This window comes from Canis lupus, chromosome 13 (genome assembly GCF_003254725.2).
Source record: "Canis lupus dingo isolate Sandy chromosome 13, ASM325472v2, whole genome shotgun sequence".
Lineage (NCBI taxonomy): Eukaryota > Metazoa > Chordata > Mammalia > Carnivora > Canidae > Canis > Canis lupus.
In genome coordinates, this window is record NC_064255.1 from 7,642,307 (window position 1) to 7,663,317 (window position 21,011).

Sequence of the window (21,011 nt, forward strand, 5' to 3'; positions counted from 1 at the left end):
TCTCTCATGAATAAATAAAATCTTTTAAAAAATAAATGAAGTAAAAATAAAAGTTGCCAGAGGCATGATGCTGTTATGGGGGTGGGGAGAAGTTTGGGGGAGTAGTTAATCTTTCCCAACATCCACTAGATCTCAGCCTGGGCACTAGTTACATTTGAAGATGGATGGTCTGTTGTGGCAGCTGTCTTGAGCATTGAGCATTATGAGGTCTTAAACAGCATCCTTGGCCTCAACCTGCTAGATGCCAGTAGCACATCCTCAGTTTGATAACCAAAAATATCTCCAGACATTGCTAAATATTCCCTGCGGGTAGAGTTCCCAGCTTAAGCAACTCTATTTCACTCTATTTTAGTGAAAATAGAGGATGCCCCAGTAAATTTGAATTTCTGATAAACAGCAAGTGACTTTTTATATAAGTACACCCCATGTAATATTTGGTCCAGACTTGTACTAAACTTATTTGTCATTTTTTTGAAATTCAAATTTAACTAGAGGCCTATATTTTAATCTAGAAAGCCTTCTGGGAGGCAAAATTGCCCATGACTGATAACCCTTGTGCTGTAGTATCAGTTAAGTTAAAAGCAAACACCCAAGAGACTCTTGACTGACCCAAATGACAGTGTTACTTTCCTTAACCTCTCTGACTCCATAATCTTGTTGGCAAAGCAGGGGTTCACTAACCTCCTTCACAGAGTAGATGTGAGGTATAAAGGAAATAATGTATGAAAGAACTCTCAGAACAATGCCTGGCATAGTAAACAATTGATAAATGTTCATTATTATTAACAATCCCTTGCAAGATGATGTCATAATATTTACTGATGTCTTGACTTCATTTTCACTAAAAGGAAAGACTTACAGAAACAACAGGAACCCTGCAGTGATTCTAAATCTTGACTGCACACTGAAATCACCTGGAAAGTGTCTTTCCCTGAGGTCTGTATCCTACCTGTGAGAAACTTGGATTTCATTCATTTAGAGTGTGGCCTGAGCATTGGGATTTTCAGAAGCTCCACAGGAGTCTTAAAATGTGGAGCCAAGGCTGAGAATCACTCTTTGAGAGAAAAGTATTGAAAATTGATACTCCTTAATACTGAAGAGAGGAAATAAGCTAAACTTAATTACATCTGGTTCTTGGGTTGTAGAAAAGTGAGTTAGTATCAGATTTAGAGAAAGGATAGACATGATTTCAATTATTAAACAAATATAATATTCGTGTGCCTACTATGTGCCAGGCCATGTTCTAAGCAGTAAAGGGAGTCTCTGTCCTAGTTGAATGATAGTAGGAAGGGGCAGATAATAAAAAAGACATTTTAATCTAATTTCAAAGACTAAAACTAAGGCCTTCAGGAGAGATGGTAGCATTCCAAAGAAAACCAAAGTAACGAATAATCTTAATGAAAAAGCAAAATGGGGAGGAAGCAGCATGACTTAACAAGACGTTGTCTGAGCTTAGCTCTTAGAAGAGATGAAAACGTGAAGGACGTATTACCAGGGACAAATGTAAGGATGGCAAGAAACTGTAAAAAAAAAAAAAAGGGTCAGGCCAAAACAGGGTGAGGCTTTAGAAACAGTAAAGAAACTAGTGAACTCAGTTCATTCTGTTGAAAAGGGAAGGCCTAGACTAAAACAGAACAAGAAGGAAATGTGAGGCTCTTTTAGGAAAGTGTACAGTAAGAGATTACTAAAAGGCAGAACAAGTGTAATGCCTATTTTGCTGTATTTTTGTCAATTAAGGAGAATGAGCTATTAGAATACAAAACAAAAATAGTGAAATGGACATGTTTAGGCCAAAGTAGGTGAGAATATAGTGAAAGACAACCCATAGCCACTTTACATGAATTGTAACCTCCTGGTTTCGAAAATGGAGTTATTAGGATATTTTCCTGTGATATTTTGGCAGTAATATAATAGTAATGATAAGTGTATTTTTGACAATTACATTCTCTTTCGTAACAAACATCAAAACACATATATAATGTTTTAAATACAATAGAAATTTATTTCACGTTCAGGTCCAAAATCGGTGTTCTTGGAGTGGTGCATGGCTCCCCTCTAAGGATGGATTCGGGGACCCTGGTTCTTTCTAGCTGTGATTTTGCCATCTTTAATAGATGGCCTCTCAGGTCTCCATGCTCATCAACTTCCAGGCTGTGAGAAGGATAAGACCATGGAGGGTTACCAATGGGATGCTTTTGTGGGCCAGGCCTGGAAGGAGCACACATGACTTTTGCAATCCTTCCATTGGCTAGAACTTAGTCACTTGGCCACCTCTGATTGAAAAGAAAGCTGGGGGCAGCCCTGGTGGCGCAGCGGTTTAGTGCCGCCTGCAGCCCGGGGCGTGATCTGGAGACCCTGGATCGAGTCCCACGTCAGGCTCTCTGCATGGAGCCTGCTTCTCCCTCTGCCTGTGTCTCTGCCTCTCTCTCTCTCTCTGCATCTCTATGAATAAAAAAAGAAAAAAGAAAAGAAAAGAAAGCTGGGGAATTTAGTGCACCTAGGAAGAATAATAATCAGGTTTAATAATAATAATCAATCTCTACACAGACAATAGTAGATCTGCCAGAAAACTGTAGCTAGGTGACTAGTTGAGATTTCAAAAAAATGGGGCTGAAATGGAGTTGAAGGGTACAGAAACAACACAGATTTGAAACCACTTGGGAGGGGAAAAAAGGGGTCTGTACCCTATCTTCTGCATATTAGAAAGGCATTTAACAAATACACAACATTGTTGATGATTAAGAACTGGCTGATAGTATCATTTAGTGGATTCATACTTCTTCAGATGAATGGTAATCATTGTCAGCTATGAAGGTGGTCTCTCATGGTGTGCCATGGGCTTCTCCTTCCCTGTGTCTCACTAAACATTTCTGTGAACAGCCTAAATGGAGCCAAGTCCATGGCTGACCCAGTGAAAGAGATATTGGATGATACTAAGGATAAAAGAATCAAGAGTAGTTTCAAAATGATCTCAGCAGGGACACCTGGGTAGCTCAGTTGGTTAAGCATCTGTCTTCAGCTCAGGTCATGATCTCCGGGTCCTCGGGTCAGCCCCACATTGGGCTCTCTCCTCAGCAGGGAGTCTCCTTCTCCCTCTGCCTACCCCCCTCCTTCTCTCTCTCTCTCTCAAATAAATAAAATCCTTTTAAAAACTTATCTCAGCAATCTAGAACGTAAATCAACAGAATTTTTTCTGAACATAGCAAGGGAGTAAATATTTTAGGCTTTTGGTCCATATGACCTTTGTCATAACTAGTCACCTCTACTGCTGTAGCCCCCAAAGCAGGCCCTGACAATACATAAGTGAACCGGTGTGGCTATGATCCAATAAAACCACATTTATAAAAACAGATGTCAGGCCAGATTTGATCCATGGACCATACTTTGCTGAACCCTGATCTAGAAGTATAGGCTGACATCTGAAGGTAATAAATCTAAATTTAGTCATGTAAAGCCAAAGAACAATGGTCCTCACATTGTACATAAGTGATATACTTTCTAATAGAAGCTCTCTTCCAGTAGAGCTATAAGATAGGTACTACTTGCTCTTATTTTACAGATAAAAAAGCTAAATCTCAAAAACAAATCAATAGTTTGACTTAGCTTTCACATCTGAAAAAGACTTTATGGGACATCATGCCACTTTAACAAATGTTTGGGTAAATTGAGAGTCACAATTAATTGCTCAGCCCAAAGATGGAGCCCTTCATGTGGTAGCACTCCCCGTAGGAAAGCCCTAGGGTCTTCTGGCTTTGTTCTGATTCAAGTATATGACCTTGAGACTCATTTGATGAATCTGGGCCTTGGCTAACAAATCAATGAAAATAAATGGCTCAACTAGATAAACACCAAGGCCTCTCTCAGGTCTAATAAGGTTGCTATTAATATGTTAAGGGCATTGTGTGAAAGAGAATTGGTACTTACCCTCTGTTGCTCTAAAAGCAATTCTTTTCAAACTTTTTCTAATAAAGTTTTACGTAAAACCAATATATAGGGGGATCCCTGGGTGGCTCAGTGGTTTGGCGCCTGCCTTTGGCCAGGGAGTGATCCTGGAGTCCCAGGATCGAGTCCCACGTCGGGCTCCCGGCATGGAGCCTGCTTCGCCCTCCTCCTGTGTCTCTACCTCGCTCTCTCTCCTCACTGTGTCTATCATAAATAAATAAATAGATCTTTAAAAAAAAAACAATATATAAAACATAAAAATGGCATTTTATGGGCATATGTATATTCTACAAGTTCAAATTTATGATATTTTCTGATTATAAAGACATATATTGAGAGAATTGGGCTGATGTAAATGAAACACCAGTTTTAAACTGGGAATGACGTATGATGGATGGCTTCTTGTTAGCATCAGAGCCTCAGCATTATACTTACTGTGTTTTGGTTGTTTGCTTTTTGGTTGTGAATGTTGAGAAAATCCTTATTCAGATACATGGTTTAAATGATAAAAAAATTAATAGTCTTGCAACCTCAGAATATGAAAATGACGAGAGGTCTAGAAGTAAAATGTACTGATGTCACAGCATAAATGAGCTAATCTTCAAGGTACAGGTATCCCCCTGTAGGTTTAAACTTCTTCACCTTTACACAAGACCTACCTACAGTAATCAGTACTTCTTTTTGATAACCAAAAGAAATCCGAAGAAGATTTTTGCTGCTATGAACAAAAGGCAACAGTGAGAATAGCATTAAGCACATGTTTTGCAGTAAGCCTTTATAGAGGTAGCATTCATCCCCAGCAGGGAGAGCAGGCCCGCCAAGCTCCTGCCCCGTGGAATTACACTCAGCATCTCAGCATCAAGCCATCCTACCTTGAACTGTGTCTCTGAGCATCTTTATCTCGATTTATTTTGTGCATCCGTTAGCAGGATGTGTCCTAAGATATCAGTAAAACCAAAGAGAGGTTTGGATTTTTTGTTTTTTTGTTTATTCTGGGAATGCTTAACATTTTTTCCATATAAATTAATGGTAATTGCTTCTTCCCTTTATACCATTTTGGCTGATGAAAGGTTTCATAGGAGTGCTCTACTCTAAGTTAGTGGGGTGAACCTATATTAATTTGGTATATATGGGAAAAATAAATGTAAAGGAAGCATTTGCAACACCCTTGTATCAGTCAGAGTAGGATAAGCTTATGCTACAGTGCCAAATGAACCCCTGAACCTGGGTGGCTTGCTGTAATTAGTGTCTTTCTCAACCTGTTTTTTGCCAATATTACAGGTCCAGTTCAGGTTGAGGTTAGGGAGAAGGAGTTCTGGTCCACAGAGTTTCTCAGGTATTCCCACCTAGTAGCTGTACCATCTGGAGCACGTAGTATCCTTCATTGCTGAGGCAGGGGCAGAGGCATCTGGAGTGGTAAACATTGCCTGGATTTTAAACAGAGGCTGTTCTTGACACATATGTGTATAAAACACATACGTCACTTCTGCTCAGTACTTGCCAAAACTAGTCTTATGTATGGCCTTATTTTGAACGTAATGTGTGATTCCCATAAGCCAAATATGCAGAAGCACCTGGAAGAGCTACAAAGGAGCAAGTCTCAAACATGGCTCATAATAAAAAAATGTAGGCTCCTGAGCCCCACCCTACAACCCTGGATATATATTATCCCTATAATATACCTATAATGCAGGTAGGATTAATGTATGTATGGGATATAGTTGGGAAATTTGCATTTGAAAAAGGTTTCACAGCTGACTGTCATTATCAACAGAAAGCTGCTGCTGTGAACAAGGAGTGTTTTTAAAGTAGAGGAAAAGCAGTACGCCTGGGTGGCTCAGTGGTTGAGCATCTGTCTTTGGCTCAGAGTGTGGTCCCGGGGTCCTGGGATTGAGTCCTGCATCAGAGATAGAGATAAAGAGTAGACTACTTCATGGCTACACACTTAGTCACATCTGTAGAAATAAACACTGTACTACAACCCCACACAGTACAGACAGAAAAAGAAATCTGCAGTGGAAAGAGACTGTAAATATTTGCCTTCATACCATAACACTCCTCTGTGGGGATTTTGATTGGCTATTGATCCCAAAGACTTTCAAAGCCTTGTTAAGTTTTCACAACTTTGGATATAAATGCTAATATCTCTTGGCACTCATTCAATGAGCTAAGTGAAATTGATCCAGAGTCAGAAGCTGCCACATTCCAGATATGGAGTATTTGAGCTGTAATTAACATAATGTAATCTTTGATAGGATATAAAAATAGTCCTCAAATAAGTATATGGCAAGTTGATATGAGTTATTGTGACTTAAGTTTCAATTACAATTCTCAATGATGCTATTCCTAGGTCCTTGCTTGATTTGATTACTTACATATGTTTATTTTTTTTTCTGACAAGTGTAGTTGTTAACACTTTTTAGACAGTTTTCAAATTGACCAAAAATTACTTGGTTTTTAGTAGGGTTTGTGATGATCATATCCTGGATTGGCATCTACTACAGGGGAATTTGTTCTTAATATTAAGTTCTTTCCCATTCTGTTAAATTGAATCATTGCCATATACTGTTCATGCTTTGATCATGGTTGTATCCAAACAACAACGGATGCTCTTCCGCTCTGTGATAATTTTGACACAAGTGACAGTCTCATATGATAAGTTTGAATGCTAGTGCCACCCTTTTAGTGGAGGAAAAAATCACCAAGACTTTTAATACAGAAAGCGTTAATGTCAAGCTTTAACCAGTTTGGCTACACACCAAGTTTAGCTGTAGGTTCACTAACAGATGCAGATAGATTAAGTGAAAAATAGATTCATTCCTTTGTTTCTTAACACTTAGAAAACCTCTTAGCTTACTGTCTGTCTACTTTATTGATTCAATCAGTGGTTCTACAGATCACATCAGAAATTTGAGTGCTGACATTTCTATCCCATAAAATAGTTGCCAGTTAGATTTTACAGGCTTTAACACAACAACAAAAAAATGCTAACAGGAGTTCTTCAAGCTGAAATGAAAAGATACTAATTGAGAACATAAAAACAATGAAAATAGGGCAGCCCCAGTGGCGCAGCGGTTTAGCGCTGCCTGCAGCTTGGGGGTGTGATCCTGGTAGACCCGGGATCCAGTCCCGCATTGGGCTCCCTGCATGGAGCTTGCTTCTCCCTCTGCCTGTGTCTCTGCCTCTCTCTCTCTCTCTCTCTCTGAATAAATAAATAAAAAATCTTTAAAAAACAATGAAAATATAAAAGACAATGATAAAGATAAGTATATAGTAAAATTTAGAGTACTCTAAGATTGTAACATGGTGATATATTAATCACATCTCTAGTAAAAAGGTTAAAGGATAAAAGTATTAAAAATAAGTATGGCTTAATAATTTGTTGATGGATACACAATACAGAGGTAAACAAATATCAAAAACAAAAGGGGGAGGAGTAAAATTGTAGAATCTTTACATGCTATTGAAATTAAGTTTTCAGCTTAAAAAACTATTTTGTTTTATGTAAAACTCACGGTAACTACAAAGCAAAAACCTAGAGTAGATACTCAAAAGATAAAAAGAAGGAAATACAAGAATATCACCGTGGAAATCCCTCAATTTACAAAGGAAGACAGCAAAAGAGAAAGAAAGGTCCAAAGGAACTAAGTGACAATCAGAAAACAATAATACAGCATCAGTAAGCCCTTATCAAGTCTCTACCTGTTACTTTAAATGTAAGTGTATTAAATTCTCTAGTCAAAAGGTATAGAGTGGCTGAATAGATTTAAAAAAAAAAAAAAAGACAAACCAAGATCCAACTATATGCTGCCCACAAGAGACTCATATTAACTTCAGGAATCATAAAGACTACAGGTGAAGAGATCGAAAAGGATATTCTGTGCAAATGGAAAGCAAAAGAGAGCAAGAATAGCTATACTCAAAGTAGACAAAATAGGTTTAAGTAAAAAACCATGAGAGACAAAGAAGGTCATTATAAAATGACAAAGGTGTCAGTTCATTAGGAAAATATACTAATCATTAATATAGATATACCCATTTTGGAGCATCTAAATATATTTTTACAAATATTAACACATGTGAAGGGAGAGACAGATAACAATACAATAATAATAAGGGATTAATATCCCACAATCAACAATGGATGGATTAGTCTAGCAGAAAATCAATTAGGAAACGTTGGTTTTAAACTATACTTTAGACCAAATGGACCTAACAGGCAAATACAGAACATAACGTACAATAGCAGCAGAATACACATTCTTCTCAAGTGCATATTGAATAATCTCCGGAACAGATCATATCTTAGGTCAAAACAAGTCTCAGCAAATTTAAAAGGGTTGAAATTATATAAAATATCTTTCCCCAACCACAATAGTATGAAAGTAGAAATCAATAACAGTAAGAAAACTGGAAACATTTATAATTCTTAAATATTTGTAAATTGAACAACACACTCTTGAGCAACCAATGGGCCAAAGGGGAAATCAAAAAGTATCTTAAAACAAATGAAAATGAAAACAAAACATACCCAAACTATTAGAAATAGCAAAATCAGTACTAAGAGGGTATTTTATAGAAAATTTTAAGAAAAAAGAAAGAGCTCGAATAAGCAACCTAACTTTATACCTCAAGGAACAAAAGAAGGAAAAGAAGAACAAACTTCATTCAAAAGTTAGAAGGAAGGAACTAGTAAAGATCAGAGCAGATAAATGAAATAGAGACCAGAAAAACAAAAGAAAAGACCAATGAAACTAAGAGTTGGTTTTTTGAAAAGACAAAAGTGACAAACCTTCAGCTGGACTAAGGGGACAAAAAAAAGGTAAACAGCTATAAATAAATTTAGAAATGAAAGAGGAGACATTACAACCAACAACACACAAATCTAAAGGTTCATAAGAGATCAGTATGCCCAGAATTGGATTACCTGGAAGAAATGATAAATTCCTAGAAACATACAACCTGCTAAAATTGAATGATGAAGAAATAGAAAATCTTAACAGACCAAACATGAGTAAGGAGACTGAATCAGTAATCAAAAACACCTCAAAAAAAGAAAAACCCAGGACCAGATGGTTTCAGTGAAGAATTCTGCCAAAAATTTAAAGAAGAATTAACACCAGTTCTTCTTAAACTTTTACAAAAAATGGGAGAGGGGGGAACACTCCCAACAGTCATTTTATGAGGCCAGCATTACTCTAATACCAATGCCAGATAGGAATTCCACAAGAAAAGAAAACTACGGGACAATATCTCTGATGAATACAGATGCAAACATTTTTAACAAAATATTAGCAAACCAAATTCAATAGCATATTAGAAAGACCATGTACCATGATTATGTGGGATTTAACCCTGAGATGCAAGAATGGTTTAATATATGCAAATCAATAGATGTCATATACCACATTAATAGAATGAAAAATAAAAATTATAAAATCACCTCAGAAGATGCAGAAAAATAATTGACAAAATTCAGTATCCTACCATGGCAAAAGCTCTCAATAAATCAGGTGTGGAAGAAATGTACCTCAACCTAATAAAGGCCGTAAATATGACAAGCCCCTTGACATCACACTCAATGGTGAAACTGAAAGCTTTTCCTCTAAGGTCAAGAAGACAGGGTTGCCCATTCTCACCACTCATATTCAACACAGTACTGGAAGTTCTAGCCAGAGCATTTGGCAAGACAAAGAAAGAAAAGGCAAGCAAACATGGAAGGAAGAAATACAATTGTCTCTATTCACAGATGATATGATCCTATATATAGAAAATCCTAAAGACTCCATGAAGATACTGTTAGAACTAATAAATGATTTTAATAGATTTTCAGGATTCAAATCAACATAGAACATCAGTTGCATTCATTTAGACTAACCATGAACTAATCCAAAAGGGAAAGCAAGCAAACAATCCCACTTAAAATAGCATCAAAAGTAGCAAAATACTTAGCAATAAATTTAACCAAGGGGGTGAAAGATCTCTGCTCTGAAAACTATAAGAACATTAAGGAAAGAAATTGAACATACAAATAAATGGAAAGGTATTCTGTGTTCATGTATTAGAGCAATATTGTTAAAATGCCTTTATCACCTATAGAGTTCTACATATTCAATGCAATCCCTTCAAAAGTCCAGTGGCATTTTTTACAGAAATAAAACAATCCTAAAAATTAATATGGAATTGCAAAAGACCTCAAATAGCCAATCCTGAGAAAGAAGAAAAGTGGACACATCATACTTCCTGATTTTAAATTATATTACAAAGCTATAGTAATCAGAACAGTATCAAGGCCCAGAAATAAACCATCCATATGCTATCAACTAACATTTGACAAGGGAGCCAAGAATACTCACCGGGGAAAGGACAATCTCTTAACAAATGATGTTGGGTAAACTGGATATTCACACACAAAAGAATGAAATTGAATTCCTAACTTACATCATACACAAAAAGTAACATGAAATGGATTAAAGACGCAAATGTGAAACCTGAAACTGTAAAACTCCCGGAAGAAAGCACATGGACAAAAGCTCCTTGACATTGATCTTAGCAATGATTTTTTGGATATGATACCAAAAGGGCAAGCAACAAAAACAAAAATAAACCAGTAGGACTACATCAAACTAAAAAGCTTCTGCACAGCTAAGGAAACCACCAATAAAATGAAAACCCAACCTAAAGAATGAGAGAAAACCTTTGCAAACCATTTATCTGATAAGGGGTTAATATCCAAAATACATAAGGAATTGATAATTCAATAGCAAAAAAAAAAAAACAAAAAAAAAAAACAAAAAAATGCCAATGGAAAAAAAATGGGCAGAATACTTCGACAAACATTTTTCTAAAGAAGACATAAAAATGGCCAACAGAAACATGGAAAGATGTTCAGTATCACTAATCACCAGATAAATGCAAATCAAAACACAATGAGATATCACCTCACACCTGTTAAAATCACTGCCTATCAAAACAATAAGAGATAGCAGCTGTTGGTAAGGACGTGGACAAAAGGGAACCCTGTGCACTATTGGAAGGAATATAAATTAGTGCAGCCACTGTGGAAAACAGTATGGAGGGTCCTCAAAAAAAATAAATCTAGAACTACCATATGATCTAGCAATTTTACTTCTGGGTATATAGCTAAAGGAAATATCTAAAGGAAATGAAATCACTATCTTGAAGATTTATCTGCACTTCCATGTTCACTACAACATTATGCACAATAGTCAAGACTTGGAAACAACCTAAATGTCCATCACTGGATGAATGGATAAAGAAAATATCATACACACACACACACAGAGAGAGAGAGAGAGAGAGAGAAATATTAGTCATTTAAAAAAAGGAAATTCTATCACTTGCAACAACATGGATGAACCTTGAGGGCATTATGCTAAGTGAAACAGAAGTCAAAGAAAGACAAATACTGTATGATCTCGCTTACATGCAGAGTCTGAAAAAGGTGCACTCATAGAAACAGAGGTTCGAATAGCGGTTGCCAGGGAATTAGGGTTGGGATTAATGTAGAAATGTTGTTCAAATAATATAAACTTCCAATTTTAAGATGAGTAAGTTCTGAGGTTCCAACGTATAGCATGGTGACTGCATGCTTGAATATTACCAAAAGAGTAAAACTTAAATGTTCTCGCCACACAAAAAAAGTAATTGCGTGCATTGATGGAGGTGTTAACTAACCTTATTGTGGTAATCATTTTGCAATACATACTTGTATTAAATTATCATTTTGTAGACCATAAACTGATACTATTATACATATGGGGAAATGAAAACATATGTCCACAAAAATTTGTACAGAGATGTTCATAGCAGCATTATTCATAATAGCCAAAAAATGAGATCAGTCCAAATATCCATCACCTTATGAATGAATAAAATGTGATATATCCATACAGTGGCATATTATTTGCAATAGAAAGGATTGAAATACTAATAAATGCTATAACATGAATAAACCTCAGAAACATGCTAAGTGAAAGAAGTCAGGTATTATATAATTCCATATGTATGAAATATTTATAAAAGGTAGAGCCATAGGGGATCCCTGGGTGGCGCAGCGGTTTGGCACCTGCCTTTGGCCCAGGGCGCGATCCTGGAGACCCGGGATCGAGTCCCACGTCGGGCTCCTGGTGCATGGAGCCTGCTTCTCCCTCTGCCTATGTCTCTGCCTCTCTCTCTCTCTCTGTGTGTGTGTGACTATCATAAATAAATAAATAAAAATTAAAAAAAATAAAATAAAAAATAAAAGGTAGAGCCATAAAGACGAATGATAGACTAGTGGTCACCAACTCCTGGGTGTGGGCATGAGGAGTGACTGCAAAGAGGTAAGGAGTATCTTTTTTAGGGTGAGAGAAGTGTTGAAAAATTAGATTTTGGTGATGGTTTAACAACTGTGTAAATATACAACATCCATTGAATTGTATATCTTTAACAGATGAATTACATGGCTTGTAAATCATATGTAAATAAAAGTATTTTAAAATGAGGCAAAGGTTGCTGGAGGAGGCAGGCATGGTATAAAGAAACCTTTTTTTTTTTTTTTTTTTTTTTTTTAAGGATGAAGGATTTATGTGAATGATATAGGTAGGCAAAGGGAAAGGAACCAGAGTGGAGTGTAGAGAGAGAAAATAATACAAGAGAGGAGTCATAATGCTGAGAAGTCAAATATAATATAAACCAGACTAAGATCAAGAGTTAATTTTGAGGGGTGCCTGGGTGGCTCAGTTGGTTAAGCGTCTGCTTTGGGCTTAGGTCAGGATCTCAGGTTCCTGGGATCCAGCCCCACTCGGGAGAATCTGCTTGTACCTCTGCCCCACCTTGTCCCACTTCCCATTCTCTCCTCCTTACCCCCCACCTCCCATTTGTGAGCTCTCTCTCATACATAAAAAATAACTAAAGAGTTAATTTGGAGGGAACGGCATGGACAGAAGTAAAGACTTCCTTCTGAGGCAAAATAGTGAAGATGAGCTTGTTGTAGATGGAAAAGAAAAAGGGAAGAAAAGTGAGAGTGTTCATATTTGGTGGCCTATGACTTCTCATGCAGAAGGCAAAATAACATATTGGAGTGATGAATTTAGTAACTTCAGGAGAATAGTGATGGTTCAGAAAACAAATGTGAGGAATAAAAAAGAAAGCTGATTATATTCATAAAAGGATATTGGAGACATTATGGTCTTTAGTTGTGTTTAAATCAAAATTTGTAAAGCACTTAATCATCAAGGTTATACATTTTTCTCCAGCAGCTGTAGCTTTCCATGAAACGAAGAAAAAAAAAAAAAAGATGGGTTAACTGCCTATAAACCTGTATTTGAACTGATAGAGTATAGGTTCCTGCTGAGGTTGGATATAAAAATGCATATTTAATCAACTATAAAAAACTCAGACACTATTTTGGATATGGTTATCACGAACTAAATGATAAATTTAAAGACATAAAAAATACTTTAGAAAAAGAATTTCAGTTTAATCAGAATTAGACCTAAGTCATTCCAATTCGATTTTTAAGCTTACTGAGCTTCTGTGAGATTTTTGAAGTGGTGCTAAGGGTGGTTATGCTTCCTTATCAAAAGGAAATCTCAGAAAAACTAGGAGCCACTTACCATTCTACCAGATGTGTCTAGTAGGAGGTCCAAAACATCTGAATGGATGTTTGCTGGATATGCAGATTCCAGGATCCCTTTTCACAAACACTGGAGTTATACTCTGGGGGTATAGCCCAAACATTCTGTATTTTTAATCAGGTATAAAGGTGATGCTGTTGTTAGAATGGTGAAATTTTTCTAGTAAGAATTTAAGCTGAAAAGGTGATGGTGGGGGAAAAGTATCAATTAGAAAAAGGGAAGAAGGGGATAATCTTTATGGTTTGGCAAAACGCTGGAGTTCCTGAAGGATTTTCTGGACTCCATTATTTGGTATGACTAAATCTTCAACTCTTAACTAATTCACACCTTTTCTTCACATACTGTAATAAGTTAGTAATTCCAAGAAAGAAGGCTTATTTATTTAATGCGTGCAAAAAACTAGAAGTGGTATAGATGTGAAAGGAAGAGAATAATCAGATCTCACAGAAACAAAATCAAGTAAATGTCAAAATTGATTTATCCGGACTGCAAGGGAAAGGAGGGAAACTGAGTGGGGAAAAATTAGAGAGGAAGAGAAACCATGAGAAGTGACTCCTAACTCTGGGAAACATTAAGGGATGCAGAAGGGGAGGGGGTGGAGGATGGGGCTGCAGAAGGGGAGGGGGTAGGGGGGTGGGGGGTGGCGTCACTGGGTGCAGGCTTTAAAGGCGAGTACAAGATGGGATGAGCACTGGGAGTTATACTGTATGCTGGCAAACTGAATTTAAATAAAATATTAAAATAAAAATGAATAAGTTGAACTTTAGGGAAAAAAAAGTCATTGATTCTTCTCTGCCTAAGGGAGGATATAAGGTTGCACACTAAGGCCCTTAATTACCTTGCTTTAGGGGACCAGATTCATGGCATGTCAAACTCTTAACATCAGTTCATAACGCCACAAGGAAGTGAAAACGTTGGCTATGAATGCTTTATTCTTCGAGTGTGGTCTCCCTAATGCTTCGTAAAAAAGCATTTCATCTGGATTGGTTATTTTGGGGAATTTATTTTTTATTTAGGTTGGTTTTGTTTTAATTACGAAGTTTTATCTAAAAATAACCTCCCCTCCTCCCCCACGCAGCACCCCAAATCACAACTGCGTAAGTCTGAGTGGTGCCCCTTCCTCTAACACACGCACGCACCGAAACCCTTTGCACTGCCCCCCTAGCCCCCCCCCCCAGGTCGCGGTAGCTCCAGCAGAGCCTCCCCTGGGCCGCGCTCGGCCCCCGCTCGGCCCCGCTCGGCCCCCGCTGCCCGCCGCAGTCCCGCAAGTCCGGCCGGCCCGGCGGGGCGGGGCGGGGCGGGGCGGGGCAGGGCGGGGCAGGCCTGCTCCACTGGCGCGGGACGGGGGGGGGAGCGGGGGGCGGGCCGGTCCGACCTGCTTGGAAGCCGCCGGCTTGTGGCCCGTCTCTGTTCCAGGGAGAGCGCACCTCCTGCCCAAGCGAAGTTTTGCCTGACGTGGCGTCTGGAAGCCCGAGAAGAACTTTTCAAAAAACTTTTGGCGGCCCCTGCTCGCCCGGATCCCCCGGTACCTCGCTTCCGGATGGTCCGCCCCCGGGCCCCGCCGAGGAAGCCCCCTCCCCCGCCCCGCCCCCTGTGAGGCGCGCGGAGCCACCGCCCCCGGGTCGGGTCGCAGGGGCGGGCGCGCACCCAGTGGCCGCCGCCGCCGCCGCCTCCTCCGCCTCCTCCGCCTCGGCCGCCGCCGCCGCCTCCGCCTCCGCCGCCGCGGCCTCCTGGGCGCCTGCCCCGCGGCAGCATGGACTACCTGACCACGTTCACGGGGAAGAGCGGGCGCCTCCTGCGGGGCACTGCCAACCGCCTGTGGGGCTTCGGGGGTGGCGGCGAAGCCCGGCAGGTGCGCTTCGAGGATTACCTGAGGGAGCCCGCGCAGGGGGACCCCGGGTGCGGGTCCCCGCCCCACCGGCCCCCGGCGCCGTCCCGCCCGGAGGGACCCGGTGAGCCCAGCCTTCCTTCGCCTCCCGCGCGGCCGACCGGGCTGAGGGCTGGGGCGGGGGGCGGGGGGCGCGCGGCGGGGCGTTGGCAGGTGAGCGCGAGGCGGGAGGCGCGAGGCGGGAGGCGCGAGGCGCGAGGCGGGAGGGAGGGAGGGAGGGAGGCGGGAGGGAGGCCCGCGGCGCCGGGGACGGAAGACCTGCCGCGGTCTGCGTCGTCGCGGTTCCTGCTCTGCTCTTCCTGCTTTAGCTACTCTCCACCTTCCTCACCCCGCCGAGTGTTGGGACGAGGGGACCCATTCCTTTCTGTTTGTTTTCGTTTGTCTGTTTTCTTTTCCCTCCCGCTGGGAGGTGACTATCGCACCGATTATGATGCGGGTGTTTTTTCCTCGAGGTACTGGAGAGCGCGGCGGCGGGTTTGGTTGTGGTCGGGGTCGCGAGGTTACTGGGTCTCTGGCGACCGCCGGGGTCGCCGGCTCCAGCCCTCAGTGTTACGTCGGAAGGAGAATGCGGAGTTTACGCTGGAGCCTGGGTTGGTTTCCGTGCCGTGGACTTGGAAAGACCGCGCGTGGTGTCGAGGTGGCAGAACTTAAGAGACTTTTTCCCCCTCAGCGACCACTAACTAACTAACACTCCTGTGTTAGCCTTTTTTTTTTTCCATCATACGTCTTCGTACCGTTCTTTCAAACAAAACAAAACAAAAACAGTGATAAAGGCCCGATGCTGATGTCTTACGGAATTTTAAAAAGCGCTCGCTGAAGAGGTATTCCATAAGAGAACTTGTCCAGTGTCCTTGGCCTCTACATAAGCAGCAGACCTAGTCTTTTCTGTTTTATCTTTGCTAGTTGTTTTAATATGCATTTTGGTGTTACAAGAGTAAACTTAGCATTAGAGCGTTTAGAAAATAGAGAAAAGCTCACGGAGTTTAAAATCTATCCATAACCCCACATCTTGCCACTCATTTTAAAGCAGTGATACAGGGGAGACATCTGTTGATCTGTGTGTGTAGGTGTGTAATTTAAACTTTGAAGAAACTTGAATATTAAAAATCTTAATTATAGCATTGCCCCCTTAAAATGATTTTTCCTCACTTTCCTTAACATATCTTTAGAATTCCTGTTTATGGAATTAAAAATGGAAAAGGAGGGGATCCTATATATCTGCTTTGAAGAATGTTAACCAGATGCAGAATTCTCCAGGATGAGGACTGGACTTTTAAAGTGTTGGAATAAAGGATTTTTTAAAATGAATCTTTCGTTGCTTGATTGAAAACAGTTCATAGGTGACTAGCCTCTGGATAGATGTAGAACTCAGAAATATGTGATGTGATTCAACCAGTAAGGAATATGATCAGTATTTTAATGAGCCCAAACATATATATCAGATTTATTCACTCTAAGACATTTATTGAGCAGACTGCTATATCTGACACTCTCCTTCAGAGTTGCAGTTTTAAAGTCCCTCTTCTGTTGAAGCTGCCTTATCAAGTCACGGCACATTGTTTAATATTTATGGTGCTCCCAGATGTCTGACACAAGTTAGAGAGGCCTTGTGATGTCCTAGTTATGACCACAGTCAGGTGTGCAGGAGATCCTATCATTAACTTGCTGAAAGAATTTGTACATTTACTTAATCTCTTTGGGCCTATCTTTTCTTGTTTGTAAATGAGACTGATTAGATGATCCCAAAGGTTCTCAATTTTAGAGCTCTTTTTCATTTAGATCACAGCTAGTGAAAATGATGGGCAGTAAAGCTAGAAAATAGTATTTGGTGTAAAAACGTTGTGGATCTATGAAGTTATGCCTACAGAGTTCTGAAGGTAGTTCAAGAAGTAATTTGACCCAGCAATAATTTGATCACCATTTTTAGAATAAGTATAGTTTCCTAGATTGACTCCGTTGAGAGGCAACATGTATACATACAAGTGAAAAATAAACGATGCTTTATTTCTATTTCTGGCTACCCAGTGGATTTTGGTTATAGGATTTTTTCTCTTTTTTTTGTATTTGTCTTTCAGAATGAATATCTGTCAGTCTGTTTGAAAGATTTATTTTGCACTTTCTGCTTGTGACTACCTTTATTTCAGATTTTTATAAAAGCTGCTTAAGTTTCCTATCGTCTCACCCTTCCTTTAGTTCTTTAAAATGTCCTTTAAATATTGCAGCATTTCTTGTACAGACACATCCCCACTTGTAAATTGGCTACACTCCAGGACCCCATTTGTTGTAGTGATCTTGCCCCATTTTGTGTTCAGTTGATAAAATAGCTTTACTGTTGATGTATTAAGAATGAATTAGGTAAGATTTTGGTCAAATGTTTTTGATTCTGCTCTTTTTATAAATAAAACACTTACTGGACTAGTTAGTGTTTGATTCCTTTACTCTCCTAGGTGGTTCCTTTGGCTACTATCTTTTAGTGTTTTCTGACTCCAACATTTTATAGTCTCCCCCCAAGAAAACCATAATTGAGACTTAGACACATTAAGGAGCTTATCACACCATCACTCTAGTCGATAATAATTACAAAAAAAAAAAAAATCTTATGATGCAATTCTTGTTTCTGCCTAGAGAGTAAATTATGACTTGATTCAAGAAAAATTTTTGGACCTTGAGTATAGCTCTTGTTAGGGAGCATGACCATAACCTATACTATGCAGGCTTTAAAAAAATTTTTTTTAGTGTAAAATCAATTAACATATAGTGTATTACTAGTTTCAGAAGTAGAGTTTCGTGATTCATCAGTTGCGTATAACACCCCGTACTCATTACATCAAGTGCCCTCCTTACTTCCTGTCACCCACTTACCCCAACTCCCTACCCACCTCTCCTCCAGCAACCCTCAGTTTGTTTCCTGTAAAGAGTCTTTTTTTTTTAACTTTTTTTTTTCTTAAACATTTTATTTATTCATGAGAGACACACACACACACAGAGAGAGAGAGAGAGAGAGAGAGGCAGAGACACAAGCAGAGGGAGAAGCAGGCTCCATGCAGGGAGCCCGATGCGGGATTCAATCCTGGGACTCTAGGATCACGCCCTGGGCCGAAGGCAGGCACTAAACCACTGAGCCACCCAGGGATCCCCTGTAAAGAGTCTTTTATGGTTTGTCTCCCTCTCTGATTTCATCTTATTTTTCCCTCCTTTCCCCATGTTCATCTGTTTTGTTCTTAAATTCCACATGAGGGAAATCATATGGTATTTGTCTTTCTCTGACTTACTTTACTTAGCTTTTAAAAGTATTCACGTTACTAGATTATAATAGTAATAAGTAAGTGTAAATAATTAGGTTATCAAGTTTAAGTCTCAACTTTCTGTGATATAGTTATTATCATAAGCTACCCTGCTATGTCAACTCTGTGACAGTATACTTTAAACGCATTTCAGTCCTATTTAAAATTTATTTTCAATTAGCTTTAGTGATTAAAACACTTATCAGGAGGAACAGCAACAAGAATACTAGTTGCCAGGAACATTGAGCAGGCACTAGAAAATATTTAATCCTAATAACAACTCTAAGATGGGTACTGTTATCTCATTTTCCTGATGAAGAAACTGAGCCAGACAAAGAAAGAAGGGATGTAGAATAGATTCAGGTGATATCTTAATATTTATAAGAGTGATGGCCCTGTCAGACAGGGAAAAAAAAAAAAAAAACGTGAGAAGAATGCAGAGCTCTATGATGTGTGATAAATTAAAACAAGTTAAATTAGGTAAAGAATAGGATGGGTTATCATTGAAGCTTCTCTAGGGTTAGAAAGATATTAAAATGAGCTGAAAAAGCAAAATCCAATGAAGAGATTAGAAATTGCAGATGCTGATTACACATAAGAGTTAGATAATAGTTTATCTTGAACACATGAAAGACCAAGTGCCTCTAAAAGATTTGGAGGACCAGTTATTGCAAAAACTATTTTAAAAAAAGAACCCAAGACTCACAGTGTTGGTCAGTGGAGGAGGAGGATCCTAGATGATTACATTCTTAGTCTCATTTCTTAAAGTGGTGGGGGGGGGGAGGAGGAGGAGAAGAATTCCACCTTGATAAATAACCTTAGTCTGCTAGTGATAACTGATGGTAAGTTTGAACTCATCATATTGTTTCCTTCTCAGGGTATATTTCCCTATTTTAAAATTGTTGCTCATCTCAGGATCTCTGAACTGAAGTCTTGTGTTATCTGTGTTTTCGGACAAAACAGTCTCTGAATATTTGACGCTACAATAAAGCAGTAATTCTCAGACTTTAGTGTATGTCAGAATCACTTGAAAATCTCATTAGAACAAAAATGATGGGCCCCTTCCCCAGAACTTCTAATTTAGTACTTCTGTATTAGGCTCCATGATTTGGATTTCTAACAGTTTACCAAGTAATGCTGGTGCTGCTGGTCTGAGGACCACACTTTGAGAATTACTGCTTTCCTTCATATGATCTAAGGATCTCACTTTGAGAATCACTACTTAGTGGGTCTTTTATCCATGGTAAGGTTAGAAGTTAAATATAGATAATAAATTTCATTTATTAAGTGCTTAATATTAATATTTTTGAATTAAGTTTAGGAATAATCAGTGTATTTGCCCTTTAAAATACTGTGTTTTAGGGGCATTTGTATTGCTCAGTCGGTTAGATGTCCAATTCTTGATTTTGGCTCAGGTCATGATCTCAGGTGAGATTGTGAGATTAAGCCCTGCATCAGGCTCCATGCTCATCACAGAGTCTGCTTAAGATTCTCTCTCCCTCTGCCTCTCCCCTGCCCTTGTATGAGAGTGCCTGCTGGCTATCCCCTCCCCCAAATTGTGTTTCAGAGAATTAGGTCTATTAGAGTACATACAAATTAGTCTTGTAAATACATTTTGTTTGTGTAATTGTTTTTTAAATTGCAAGGTTTAAGTATTTGGCTAAATTTAGCTCTGAGAATATTTAGAACTTAATTATATTTTAAACTTTATTCTAATGAATTTACCTACAGTTAATATTCTTAGATGTCTTTGTTAGAGCCAATTAAAGTGTTTAATGTAGAATACGGTAAATTTGTAAATGCAGTTTATGTGAGAAAATTTAACTCCTCAGGTTTATAAATAGGATTCTTTAAGGATATTTAGTTTGTTTTCTGTTTTAGTCCATCAGCTATCAAAAGCACCTTGGGAAGTGTGTTAGAAGTTACTAGATTTGGGATCCCTGGGTGGCGCAGCGGTTTGGCGCCTGCCTTTGGCCCAGGGCGCAATCCTGGAGACCCGGGATCGAATCCCACGTCAGGCTCCCGGTGCATGGAGCCTGCTTCTGTCTCTGCCTCTCTCTCTCTCTCTCTCTCTCTCTCTGTGACTATCATTAAAAAAAAAAAAAAAAAAAAAAAAGAAGTTACTAGATTTAAAAATAAAACGTTCTTTATAGTTGAAGGCTTAAAGGAAAACTAGGTTTGTATATTTGTCCTTTAATAAATCAAACATTAATTAAAAAATAAAGTAACTGCAAATAGTTCTTTTGTTTATAAAGT

The 21,011-nt window shown here is 39.1% G+C and overlaps 1 protein-coding gene and 2 long non-coding RNA genes across 29 annotated transcripts in view; 2 read left to right on the forward strand and 1 right to left on the reverse strand.

Annotated features, from left to right (window-relative positions):
- The window catches only part of OXR1 (oxidation resistance 1), a 444,691-nt gene that overhangs the window by 348,973 nt on the left and 74,707 nt on the right, over positions 1-21,011 (forward strand). For 2 of the 13 annotated variants that reach the window (XM_049093339.1, XM_049093340.1), the window contains exons 1-2: positions 15,337-15,535; positions 15,924-16,061. The exons of 5 other annotated variants lie outside the window; for them this stretch is intronic. In XM_049093339.1, coding sequence (XP_048949296.1) covers positions 15,337-15,535; positions 15,924-16,061 — 337 coding nt within the window. Of the gene's footprint in view, positions 1-15,300; positions 15,536-15,883; positions 16,109-16,183; positions 16,293-21,011 lie in introns of those variants that run through there. 6 more of the 13 variants (XM_025450869.3, XM_025450871.3, XM_025450878.3 and 3 more) reach the window with 5 other exon arrangements.
- LOC112662269 (uncharacterized) lies at positions 1,977-15,273 on the reverse strand. Of its 15 annotated transcripts, none has more exons than XR_003138318.3 (4): positions 15,231-15,273; positions 14,959-15,045; positions 13,563-13,687; positions 1,977-4,146 (listed from the first exon to the last, which is right to left on the reverse strand). It is a non-coding gene; the product is annotated as an uncharacterized LOC112662269 (long non-coding RNA). The 15 variants fall into 15 exon arrangements; XR_004814674.2 differs by having other exon boundaries at positions 13,563-13,758; positions 15,011-15,045; positions 15,231-15,272; XR_007401883.1 differs by having other exon boundaries at positions 1,977-12,159; positions 13,563-13,639; positions 15,231-15,241.
- On the forward strand, positions 16,198-16,779 carry LOC125752414 (uncharacterized). The gene is made up of 2 exons (XR_007401885.1): positions 16,198-16,316; positions 16,641-16,779. It is a non-coding gene; the product is annotated as an uncharacterized LOC125752414 (long non-coding RNA).